This window comes from Pyrgilauda ruficollis, unplaced genomic scaffold (assembly GCF_017590135.1).
Source record: "Pyrgilauda ruficollis isolate IOZ18807 unplaced genomic scaffold, ASM1759013v1 scaffold38, whole genome shotgun sequence".
NCBI classification, from domain to species: Eukaryota; Metazoa; Chordata; class Aves; order Passeriformes; family Passeridae; genus Pyrgilauda; species Pyrgilauda ruficollis.
The window spans coordinates 4128394-4141174 of NW_024525267.1; the positions used below are offsets into that span (position 1 = coordinate 4128394).

At 36.7% G+C, this 12781-nt stretch overlaps 1 protein-coding gene across 2 annotated transcripts in view; it reads left to right on the forward strand.

The window, feature by feature from the left end:
• Positions 1–12781, forward strand: part of PPP2R5C (protein phosphatase 2 regulatory subunit B'gamma) — a 72745-nt gene that overhangs the window by 41373 nt on the left and 18591 nt on the right. For both annotated transcript variants that reach the window (XM_041476235.1, XM_041476236.1), the window contains 2 exons: positions 7205–7404; positions 12530–12640. In XM_041476235.1, the coding sequence (XP_041332169.1) occupies positions 7205–7404; positions 12530–12640 (311 nt within the window). The remainder of the gene's footprint in view (positions 1–7204; positions 7405–12529; positions 12641–12781) is intronic.

A 12781-nucleotide genomic window follows, 5' to 3' on the forward strand; every position in this document is an offset into this window, starting at 1 on the left:
CTTTGAGCTTCACTCTGGGACTGACAAGACATGTGCTTCCCATTCCTTTCAGACTCTTTTAAACTGTAGGATTCTTGAAGTGTTGTCTTTTTTTTTCTTTCCTCTTTCTTTTTTTCAGTTGCTGTTTAATTAGTCTGGTAATAGCTTATTTGATTCTAACAGCCTTTTTTTCATTACATGAAAAAATATATTACATTAAAAGCCTCATAATCAAATTAAAAGCCGCTCTTTTGAATGAAAATTTAGCCAAGAGATTTCTTTATGTAGAAACCAAAAATCTTAAATGCTATGTACCTTAATGAATTCCAACATGTTGCTCTTGACTTCCCCTCCCCATTTCTATATCATAAAATCGTGTCATAAAATGGTTTAGATTGGAAAGGACCTTAGAGAACATCCAATTCCAGCCCTTCTGCCATGGGTTGGGACACCTTCCACCAGACTGGGTTGCTCAGAGCCCCATCTAACCTGGCCTTGAACACTTCTAGGGATGGACATTCTCAGCTCAACCTGTTCTAGTGTCTCACCACCCTCTCAGTAAAGAATTTCTTTCTAATGTCTACTACACTAAACCTGCCCTCTGTCAGTTTAAAGCCATTGCCCCTTGTCCTATCACTCCATTCCCTTGTAAAAAGTCCCTCTCCAGCTCCCTTGTAGCCCCTTTACACGCTGGAAGGTGCTATAAGCTCTCCTTAGACTACTATTATGTGCAGAAGAACCCCAACTCCCACAGCCTGTTTTCACAGATGAGGTGCTCCAGCCCTCTGAGCATCTTCATCCCTTCTCTGGACTCACTCCAGCAGGTCCCTGCCCTTCCTGTGTCAGGGATCCCAGAGCTGGACACATGATTAAGACTATTTTCATACACAATCTGTCATAGGTGAAATAACTTTTTTTTGTAAGTGGAGTTACAGCTTGATCCAGGCTGCTGATTGGCATAGAAAGAATATCAGTGCTGTTGCTTTATTAAAATAAAAGGTTTGAATACTTATTACTAAACAGAACTTGTTTGATGGAAAGAAGACATCTTTAAATAAGATGGAGTACCTGAGTGTCCAAAAATGTAACTACTTGAAAATGAAATAAAAGGCACTTGCTTTTGAATTTTAGGTAGACAATCTGCCACATATTTATTGGTTTTAAACCTTATTTTCTATCAGTATTTAGGGAAGTTTTGTGTGTTTTTTCCAGTTACAAATTTCTGTTATCTGAAGAACAACCAGATGGTATTTTTATCAGCAGCTTGGTTCCTTGAATGCAGAAGAGTGGGCATTAGCCTGTAATTGCAGCTAGGTCTCATTCCCATGTCTCTGGTGACATGCACAGGTGCTGAACATCACAGGGCTGCAGCAGGGCAGCTGATGCAGATGAAGGACACACTTCGGAAGTTTTGATTCACTGTCCAAGCACTGCCTGAGACTGGAAACTTCCCTTGTGCACCCACCTACCCTTCTCAGCTCACCTTCTAGCTGCCCTTGAACAAAACAGCCTTACTTTGGTAATAGCTGGTTGGAGTAGTTAAGTGTTTTCTTGTAATCCTTACGGAAGCTCTAAGTGCCTGTAAAATATTTTAAATTACTGATCAAGACTTGTTTGGGAGTCGTGAGTTTGTAGATGAGACAAAGTCTATCTGCCCTTCAGTGTCCTGTTTCTGATGGGAAATGTTTGAAGTGTTAAAAAAAAGCAAAACAGGAATGTTTACAGGTCTCATACATGGTAGTTGGAGAAGGACCTTAAATTTACAGTTCATTTCTTTTAGGTTAAGCGTGTATTTGTTATGACACTTCACAACCCTGACATGTACATCCCTTAATCTTCAATAGTGAGATAAAGAACAGAAATTTGTTCCTCTTCTGTGCCACTTAAAATGTTTATATGTGGTGCTCTCTTGAGCTTAGTACTAGCACTCTGTTTTTCCGTGAGTGTACTAGTGAGTTTTTGGTAACTGTGGTCATTTTTCTTGTTTTAAGCATTTCTTTTGGCAGAGAAATGTTTCTGCAGGGTCAATAAGTAAAACAATATAAACAGCAGTATTTTCTGTATATTTGTTACTCTAGTGTATCCATATAACATCTTGCCTGCTTTGAATTATCTGCAGCCAAACTCCCACTAGTAATTGCTAGTTTAGTATAAAATGTATTGTGTATAATTTTAGTACTTTCTGGTATTCCTCGAGTATATTTTTATATGCTTCTAGAAGAAATAGCTTCAATTAAATTTGTTCATGCAAGAATTTGAAGTTTTCTTCCACGTGCCACCCACTTATTTCCATTATCATGTGTTAGGATAGAACTCTGTTAATGGGAGACTGTCATCTTTAATTAGTGTTAATTATTGTCATCATGATTTCAGTAAAATCACTGAAAACTATTAAGAGTTGGTCAAAAATAGAAATGCAATAAAAATCATTCCAGAATAGTGTTTTTTGCTTTGAATTAGGATGGTAGTTATACAATTTCAAAATAAGGTAAATATTTTATATTGAACTTTATCAATTATTGGTTCAGCTTTCGTAAAATTCTTTCTACTTTTTTTCTAGTTCTTCTCATTTTTAAGAACTTGATCCCTAGTTTTGGAAAAAGTATTAGTTCTGGTAAACCCATGTTTTACAGGTTATGTTCTCCTTTCCATACTGTGTAGTTCCTCTGCCTTTGTGTCTGGCAATTTCCACTTCTCTTACTCAAGGCACTGAACTCTACTGTTTGAAAAAATGCTGCTGTGGTATTGTCAGCTGAAGTGTTTTAAGAGAACATTGCAAGATATTAGAGTCCCCTTGTTGAAGTACAGTTCTATAGGGCATCTTACAAAGCTTCAATAATGCTGCTTTTTTTTGCCAATAAACATCAAATTTAATATGCACTAATACTTCTGACTAGCAGAAAGGGACCATGTGACCAATAAATTTAGGGATATCCTCTGGGTAGCACTCTATTTGACAATTAAATGGGGTTTTTTTCCAAATCATTAACAATTCTAGTGCTTCATTATGGTTGCTGACACATTTCATGAGATGTGGTGTTCAGTTTGTCTTTTGTTCTATGGCCTTCTAAGGAAAAAGAGCTACTTCTCTTTCAGTGAAATAGGGACCTGTCAGCCAACCAAATCTCATACCTCTGCTAAGCTTTTATATAAGAGTAAAAAATTATTCACGAAGCTGAAATTAATTTTGTGTTTTGAATGTATTTTTTTGCCAATTGTCAACCATATCTCTTGTTTTCTGTTTTTAAAATTATGTAGCATAGTGTGTTTTACTTGCCACAAATTGTGTTTTGTGGTAGGAATTGCATCAGCTCTTCTCTGTGTCAGAATATGACCTAAAACTTGAAATTCAACCTTATTTTGATTCCAATCTGTACTAGAAATCAGCTGTTTCATGTGACATCTCTGGGTCACCCACTTACCCTGCTCTGCCTTTTGTCCTCCTTTCAGCAGCTATTACATTACACTGTTGTCACAGAAAAATGGGTTTCAATGAAAAAGGTAGGGGATGGATCTGTCATCAGTGCCCAGTGATGTCACAGTTACAATACATAACTAAAAATACAACTTTTAGATTTGAAGGAACATAAAAAATATGATTGAGAAAACAGTAAGATCTCTACAGTCCTGCACAGCAAAAATAGTTTTGTGTCACAGAATACAGGCACTGAAAACACAAACGTCAGTGTTTTCTGGTTTGTTTTTACTTTAGCTAATTTTCTTAAAAACCAGGGAAATTTTGTTTTAATGTGAGGACATCTTGATTTGTTAGAATATTCACATATTTTAGTTCTTTAGGTGGTCTATACATTACAAAAGAAAGGGTGGGGCTGGTAGCTCCTGAGTGCAGATGGGTGCCACATCCTGACTGAGAAACACGCAGGGTCGAGGACAGCTACCAGTGTGAAGCCTGTTTGCAGTGAACTCACACAGTAGGAATTACTGAAGACATGCCTGAAGCTTCCAAAGAGAAGAAAGAATCTGTTTCATACAGAGTTCAGTGTTTGAATTTAAACTTTTCCAGACAATTATTTGTGTTCTGCTAAGGCACTTGGTAGCTGGGTATCTCTGATCTTTACCTGGCTGTTTAGAAGGGAAATACAGACTGGCAGTGCTGCCTTTAAGAGTGAGATATTGGTCTAGTTAATCTGATAATAAAAGCACAACTAGTATCAGTTATAAAGTGGAAAGTATCTTATTTTATACTCATCAGTATACAGAAAATCTGGCAGGGCCACAGGCTAAGATGATGTTGAAAATTTTATACTGAATAGCTGTTTCTGTATTGATACTGTTAAAACAGAAGGGGCAGAGCTTGTGTATCTGAAGGTTGTATTACTTGATCCAACAGTTACCCTGTGATGGTAAGGAAAAAACCTCCGGAGAACCCAAACAAGACAAAAAGCTGATCCCTCTATCCCAGAGATCTACCTTGCTCTCATAATACCTATCATCTTTTGATACTTTTTTCAGTATCTATTTCTCTCTTACAGAAAGGACAGTAGGATAAATGATGCAGGTTTAGGCATAAAATATGCCATAACAAATTTCTGTAAAGCTTTGTCAGGAACTGATGGACATTCAATCCAAATATAAGACTGACCTTCTTTGGGATTACAACAAACTGTACTTCTGTTCCAGCAGAAGAGCAAAAATAGTACTCATATAAAATACGAGTACTGGCAGGGATAAGTGTTTGGAGTGAATAAAAAAGATTATTCTACTGCTATGGTTCAGAAGCAAGTCCTGTGAAAATTATGTAAACTGTTGGGGAAGGGAAGCAGAATATATGGGGTTTGGGTTTGGTTTGATTGGGAATGATGGTGTTTGGTGTTTTTTTAAAAAAAACTTTGCTTAGTGAATAGCTCTAAGTATCAGTTCTGGTGTAATTTTAAGGAATAGCTTCTGAATAATTATGACCTTCCCACAGTCATCAGGGAATGGAGCACCAGAGTTGCACAAGTAGGGAATTTTTTTCCCTAATGGCATTCTCTTCAAATGTCCCAGTTAATTAAGCAAATGGAAGTGAGGGGTTATCGCTTAATTAAACTGGAAGGTGATTTAGAAATCGGCATGCAGTTAACTGAAAGAACATAACCAGATAGTCCCTGGCAAATGTCTGAGGATAAATGACTTATTGGGTGTCCCAAAGTTGCTGTGCAGGTGTGCACACATGCTCTGCACAAAAATTTTGGGCTACTCAAGTCATCTTCCTAACCACCTTCTGCTTGGTATCATGCTGAAATCATCCTTTCAAACCTTAAAAGTAGGGATGAGCCTGATTTCAAGGCAACTCCAGACAAAGTACTAGAAGAGATGTGAGATCCAGACACTTGAAAGCTGTGGATGAATACTGCTAAAGGAGGCGGTTATGTCTCACCCAAATAAACAAAACACAGTTCATTAGAAATATGTGTGGTTCTCAGTCTGTATAAAGAGGATCTCTCAAATAGTGAGGATGAGTGAGGTACTTAAAATAGTTAAGCCACCTCAGAATAAATGGCAAGGGAGGTGGCTTGCCTAGCTGAGGGTGTTTCTTGATCTTCTTAGTTGTCAGTCTTTAACTTTCACTATTAGTGGTAATTACATCTTTAATGCTTCCTCTCTTTAAGGTTAGTGTACTGTAATCACTGTAATTGTATGTCCATTACTTGTGTAATTACAGTCTGTATTTAGGCTGTGGATTTTGTGGAGTATGCATTCATAGCACAGTGTCCCTAAGTGTAACTGTTATGCTTCAGGTTGAACCGTTTTCCATTTTACAGTTCATGGGGGAAAGGTAACCACTCCAACCACTTTGTATGTCTGAGACTTTTTGCATTCAGGTCATAAATTTGGCTGGCTTTCAGTATGCAGACTTTTCAATTAATTACTTTTTTGGTATTTTCTCAGGAGAAGTTATTCATTACTTTTTAATTAAACAAAAGCATGGGTATTCAGATAGAAAATTTGTGTGGCTTTGTTCACAACACTGGACAGGAATTTTGGTTTATTTGTTAGAAAGTTGTTGCTCTGCATAGGGACACCTGTTACCTAGCACCTTCTTTCTACTTCTAGAATTCTGCACTGTCTCAGGTGTCTTGGTGACACCAAAGTCTAACTGGTTGTCATTTCTTTCATGGAGGCTACATTTTTGTTCTGTATGTTCTTCAGGGCTATTACTATACAGTGTTTTCTTACTGGAATTATTCTTCAGCGCAATTAGGTGCAAGTAAATTTTGAAAATTGCCAGCTGTTTTAAACCAAATAAGTCTTCCAGGTTTATTATATAAAAAAATACTTTGGAAAGCAGCTTCTCTGAGAGAGAGAGAGAGGAGCTATTCCAACTTTGTTATAATAGGAAGTTTTTCAGGCACTTATAAGGAGAGCCAACTGGTATTTAAACAGTTGGACTGTAAATCTGTTGCACGTTCAGTTAGTTTGATTGTACATACACATGGGCTTGTATTCAGTAATACCACTTGAAATACTTGGATGGTAGCTGTTGCTACTTGTGTAAGAAAATTCTTAGCATTTTATGATAACTCTAAGGAAAAAGAAAAGCTCATCAACTCGAAGAAGTGGGACTAAATTGCAGAACAATTTACAAAGTCAGTCTAGTCCTATTTTTCAACATGCTATTACTGTCTTCGTAGTTCATATCTAACAATAAAAAAGTCATTATGCAGAAACATAAAATGTGTTATGGTATAAACTTAGGCAGACTCTCTGTGGTGTGTTCACGTTTTGTTTCTTCTGCTTCATGGTGTAATCATGTGGCCATTTTAATTTGACACAAGTGTTTGCTGCAGTCAAAACATGCTGCTTTCTTTACCTCTGGCCAGTTATCTAGTATTTCCTAGATATTTAAGTCCTGATCCTGCTATGTATAATTTGTAATCTCACATATGTCTGTCATTTTAACGGCTCATGGGATTACTTAAGCAAAACACAAAGCATATGCAGGCATTTCTTCAGGTATGTACTTTTTTCCATGCAGTGTCTGCTTCTGGCAAGGACAAGTTATGCATCACTGTTGCAATTTTTTAAATCATCCTGATATGTACAGAGTATTTCAGTGGGGTTCATACTCTGGAACATGATATTCCTGAAAGTTGTATGAAGATTTAGAAAGTTTGCTTATCTTGAACACTTCTATACCTGTGTTTCACAAAGTAAAAATGGGGAGGGCAGTGAATCCAGTACAGTATAATTTAAACATTGTATAATTATTTTCACTTTTCAGATGTTCCTCCAGCGGATCAAGAAAAGCTTTTTATCCAGAAGTTACGACAATGTTGTGTACTTTTTGACTTTGTTTCTGATCCACTAAGTGACCTAAAGTGGAAGGAAGTAAAACGAGCAGCTTTAAGTGAAATGGTAGAATATATCACACACAATCGCAATGTGATTACAGAACCTATTTACCCTGAAGTAGTACATATGGTAAGTGTTTCTGGTTTATGATTCAGTGTTGCTTTTTCAGCTGTATCAATTTATCTTAAGAAATTTTGATGAAATCTTCAGAAAAGATCAACTGTGTTTGCACATCTGCAAAAGAATAACAGGACTTTGAATTTTTATTGCTAGTGTTGATTTTTTTTTTTTTGTAAGACAGAAACTAGACACATATATGAAGCAGAATTAGACGATGGTTAAAGTTGGTAAAAACAAAATCTTGTATTTATAAAAATAGGGAGGGAAGTTAAATACATGCATATATATGTATATGTATATATGCAAAATTGTTTCAAAACCATGTAAATTGTAAGATTGAAATTTTAAAAAATTGGAAGGTTAGAGTTAAGATCACATGTGCAAGCTTGACACTTGTAATCCTGTTCAGTATGAGAGACTGACTTTATTCTATGTTCAGAGGTGAGAATGAGAGACTTTATTAAGTACACAGGATGGCAGATGAGGTTTCTGCTGGAGCAAGTTATGTGGGCCATTCAGACCTGCATTTTCCCTCCCTTCTCAATATCCAAATCCTGGCTAGCTAGACTTTTTTTTTTTCTGTTGTCTGCAAGTCCTCTCCAGAGGAGGAGGCCATGAAATTACAGCAGAGTCTTTCAGCTCTCATCATGGTCGTGAGCAGGCACCAGTGGCTTGGAGTAGCAGTTGGGTTGAGGTCTGTAGCTGTTGTCTGCAAAACCCTGAGAACAGAAGTCATATTTTGAAATTCCCAACTAATAGGCCTACAAGAAGCTCTTGGCTGTGTGTAACAGGATGGTGTTTCCCAAGGCTTTTTAACTTAAGTGAATTTTCAGTGGATTGAGAAAACAGTGCTTCTTTAACTTGAATGTAGACTTCAATTTTAGTAATTCTCCTGCAAATCAGAGACTTTGAAGCTTCTTCAAAGATTCTAAGGATTTATAGTATGTAGGACGTTGCTTATGATGAAGATTGTTATCTAAATCAGTCATAAGTGTTTACTAAGACAGAGGTTATTTTCATGAGAATTTCTGAGTATATGAGGATTACACATAACTCTGGATGTTAAACATGTACCCAAAGCATTGAGGACAGTTAATGAGGAGATGTGGGATCATGGCTTTTCCCGTGTTGTGATAACTTATTTATATCCCTGGGGTTTTTTTCCAGTTGATTGCTTGTTTGGGAGTACTTGATACTGTTGAAAGGAGAGAGATGAAAGAGAATAAGCTTGCTGAGACTTTCTTTGGGTAAAGTGGAGTTCATGATAAGTTCTTGAATACCAGTGTCAGACATCGGTCCTTGCTCTGTGCAGGAATTCTTAACTGCCCATAGTTCATTGCTTGTGCTTTCTATGCCTGCATTATCTTCCTCCACCAAACAGTTATGGTCAGACTACATTTGGCTAAGGAGAGTGTATACTTTCTTTGTTTTCAGATGTACCCAATGGTAACCAAGTCTGCACTTTGATCAGTTGAACAAATCTTGCAGCAGAATTTGGCTGCTATCTTGCTTGCCAGTATTTTGCTGGTAGCATGCAGTGTTCAAAAATTCTTTTCGTGACGTTAAAATGCTTTTTGCCTGCAAGGGTCTGAAGGGTATGAAGTTTCCTTGCATTGGTTTTACACAGCCCTGTGAGAGACACTGTCAGTGAAGGCACCTGGACTGGTATTTTGAGGTTAAATTCAGATAGGTTTTTTTTTCCCTTTGGTCATTTGTTGAAACAACTGTATTCTTTCTCCAGTAGTGTTACGATCTTTCTTTCAGGCATGTAGATATGTGTAGATTGTCATATACTTTTGCTAAATTCTAGACATACATCTGAATTGATTGTGGGAATTTAAAGGAAAATAAATGTAATGTCTTTATGTACTTTAAAACTCTTCCAAGAAACATTGATAACTTATGTGCTGCTACTGCCACTGAATTATATTAGTAAGGAATAGCATTTTCAATAGGATCAAGAAATATTCAGATTTGAGAATGGTTCTCAGTTTGGAAAGTTTGTGCAGTTGGCAGGAAAATTGGTGTTTTGCTATGCCATTCTGCCAGACTTCACAGCTTGGAGGTTACTTGTTTGTGTATGTACATGTGTACATGCTATATTTGTGTGTGTGTCCACGTTCTCTTTGGTGTTACTAAATTATTACTTAAGCCAATCACTCAGGGCAATGAATTTCACAGGTTATCTGTTTACTAGAAATAAAATAATGTTTCCTTTTCCATACCTTCAAACATACTCTGACAAAATAAACATTTACCTTATAATCTCATTCTGCTTCATTCTTTATAGTCTTAATGCTCATGTCATGTCTATCCACCCCACCCTTCTTTTTATTTTTTTTTTTTCCACTTTAGGCGTTCTGGACTAAATTATAGTAGGATCTTTTCTTTAAGCTATATATTCATCTAGTGGCTTAGCTAATAATTTAGTGTTAAGCCTAAGTCTTTTTTTCAAAAGGTACGAGAAATTTATTTCTAAAATGGATTTAATGTTCTTTCAGAGTGGATCCAAGAGTATTTTCCCTTTCTTCCTTAAAGAGCCAGCTGATATGTCCTTCAGATTCGTTCCATGTTTCTAAGCAAAGATATGATGAAAAGGGAAATGTTTATTAACTGCTTGTTATACAAGTTCCATTTCCTAGGTGTAATATAGTTAAGTACCTCTTCTCAAAACTATAAAATGTGTAGGTAAATGTCTGAGTATTTAGATGTACATGATGTATTCAGGGTTTTGTAATGAAAAGTAACCATTTCAGATTCTTAGAAAATAATAATGCTTTTTTTTGAGCTTGGCTTTAGCAGAAAGCAGGGCTTTATGAGAATGTTCTGTTGTGCATTAGCACATAGGGTAGTACTATTTTTTTTTAAATTTATACTATGTATAGGACCAGATCTAATTTTATTCAGCAACTTGACATGGTTTTCAGTGCAACTTTTCATGCATTTTTAAAACTACATACTCAGTTATACCTATATGAGCTCGAGGTTTTGTTGGTTTTTTGTTTGGTTGGCTTTTTGGTTTTTTGTTCAGAGAGGCATTGTAGGTGTGGTGTTCTCTGCTGTGAATAGAAGTGTGCTACTTTTTGCTCTGTTTACTGTAAGGTTGGCTTTATTCACATGAATACAAAAGGCACAGACTTCCAGTTTATGTGCCTCTTCATTAAGAGCTGTTCACATCAAGCTTCACCCAGGCTGCTCAGCAGAAGGGAGGAGAAAATGTCTAGTGTCTCTGATGCCTACTTGCTTGAAAATATTCTCATGTTGTATGAAATGGGCCACAAGAAAAGCAGGATTTTTGACTGCCATTACAGCAAAAGCCCCTGAACTGATAAAAATGCCGGCTGTTTTCTTTTCCCTTTTTGTTCTCCCATCCTCCTGTTATGTCCTTTGAAGTCAAGTGTTGTTAGTGCTGGCAGCACTGACAGAATTTTGGCACACTAGGCCAGTTTGGGGGGTCTTGATGAATTTCATTGATGGGAGGAGGAGCTGGGGTGGGGAATGTTTTTCAGTTATGCTGTGTTTATTTATTCTTCTGTGGGAAATTTGCCTTAGAGGAGATCAGGCTTTGCAGATTGTCTTGTCTGTTTGGTCAAAAGACTGAGAAGTTAGAAAAAAGATTAGCCATTTAATGGGTAAAACTGATATTAATTCATTGTAAATTTTCCTAAACCTCAGTAGGGTAGACAGGAGAGACGGGGAACAAGAGAGTTTCAGGTTTGTACTTTCAGTGCAAGATCCTGCAGCTTGACTTGAGCAGTTTTGTATTCTGCTGGTCAAGGATATAAAATGCAAAACAGATCATATCAGGCTTCACTGGTTCCATTTCTCATGGAAAAAATACTCTCTAGGTTTTTAATCTATTTTCTGTTTTCAAAAATACAAAGTACAAAACTTGCTTGCTAACACCTGCCGTGACCCATATGTTTCTTTTTTGTAGTGAGAGCCTGACACTTTAAGAATTCTTTAGATAAGGTTATTCTTCCATTTGTTTAATAACCTTAGCAAGTTTTAAATTTCAAGTCTAGTCTTCCTGGATTTGTTTTCTTGGATAACCTCCTATTATTGCAAATTTTCACCATATTTTTTAAACAAAGGTCAGAGGTGGTTAATCACTTGATGTCCATGCTTTTAAAAAGGGGGACATAAACATATATCAGCTTTAGTTTTAATTCTCCGCAGTAGTCATTACTCTGGCACGTCTGTCTTGGTGTTTATCAGACCTGTGTCTCAGTTGCTTGAATGAAGGAATATCATGCAGAAAAACAGAGCATCAGGATGACTTTTCCCTCATGGGAATATAATATAAGCCTTGCAGATTTAGCTGATGCAGTTTGATACTGCCTCCCACTGTCTGCTCAGCCATCTGTCAGATGTGAGATGGCAGGACAGCACATACACATCCTCCTTGGCCCTTGTATGTAGACAAGTGCTTGGAAACACTAAAATACATGTGTATCCACAACTTGAAAAGTAGTTCATGTTTGCAGACTGGTCTATTTCCATGAGGATGTGAAATGTTTTTCAGGGGGTTCAGAATTCAAATATTTAAAGGATTAGGGGGTGTAGTTCTCCCCAACAAGTGCTCTGTAATGTCAGGTGTATGGACATGGTTTAAGAGAAATACCACTGGGGAGGCTGGTGTTGTGGAATTTGGTTTTGAAGTGTTCCCATATGTGTGCAGCCCCTTTGTGAAATGAAACTAGTATTTTACAGAGAAGAGCAGATGTGAGTTATCTTTGGTTTGCATCTCTACTTCTGACTTAAACTTTTGCAGGTTGCTGCAAGGCCTTAATAAGTGTGTATATGTAAAAATGTTTGTGTAAAGATTTTACATACATTTGCTTACATACATGTCTGTGTGCAGAGAGATCAGAGCACTATCCTCATAAAACATATCCTGGCAGTAGTTTTGTGCTTCAAAGAGTACTTACTGCATAGAAAAGTGTTCTCCAAGTTAGAACTATGTAAAGTATGAATGTTCCTCTCTGTTTAAAATACTGCATTATATAGCTTGTATTTTTGCAAATGTTAATTAAAATAGCTGATGTAAAGAATCCTTAGCCAAAACCATCTTGAAAGTATTTTTTTTAGTCATGAGTTGTTTCTGAGCTTTTAAAGGCACATGTGATTTCAGTTTGCAGTTAATATGTTTCGAACATTACCACCATCTTCCAATCCAACGGGAGCAGAATTTGATCCAGAGGAAGATGAACCAACCTTAGAAGCTGCATGGCCTCATCTACAGGTACTTCATGAAGGCTGAGGCATCACAGTCTGTAACACAATTTTGACATTAAATTCATTGTTTATCTATTATAAATTATTTAGGTTATGTGTTTATCTCAAAACAATTACTTTGCTATGTAATTTTTAAAATGTGTTTCTT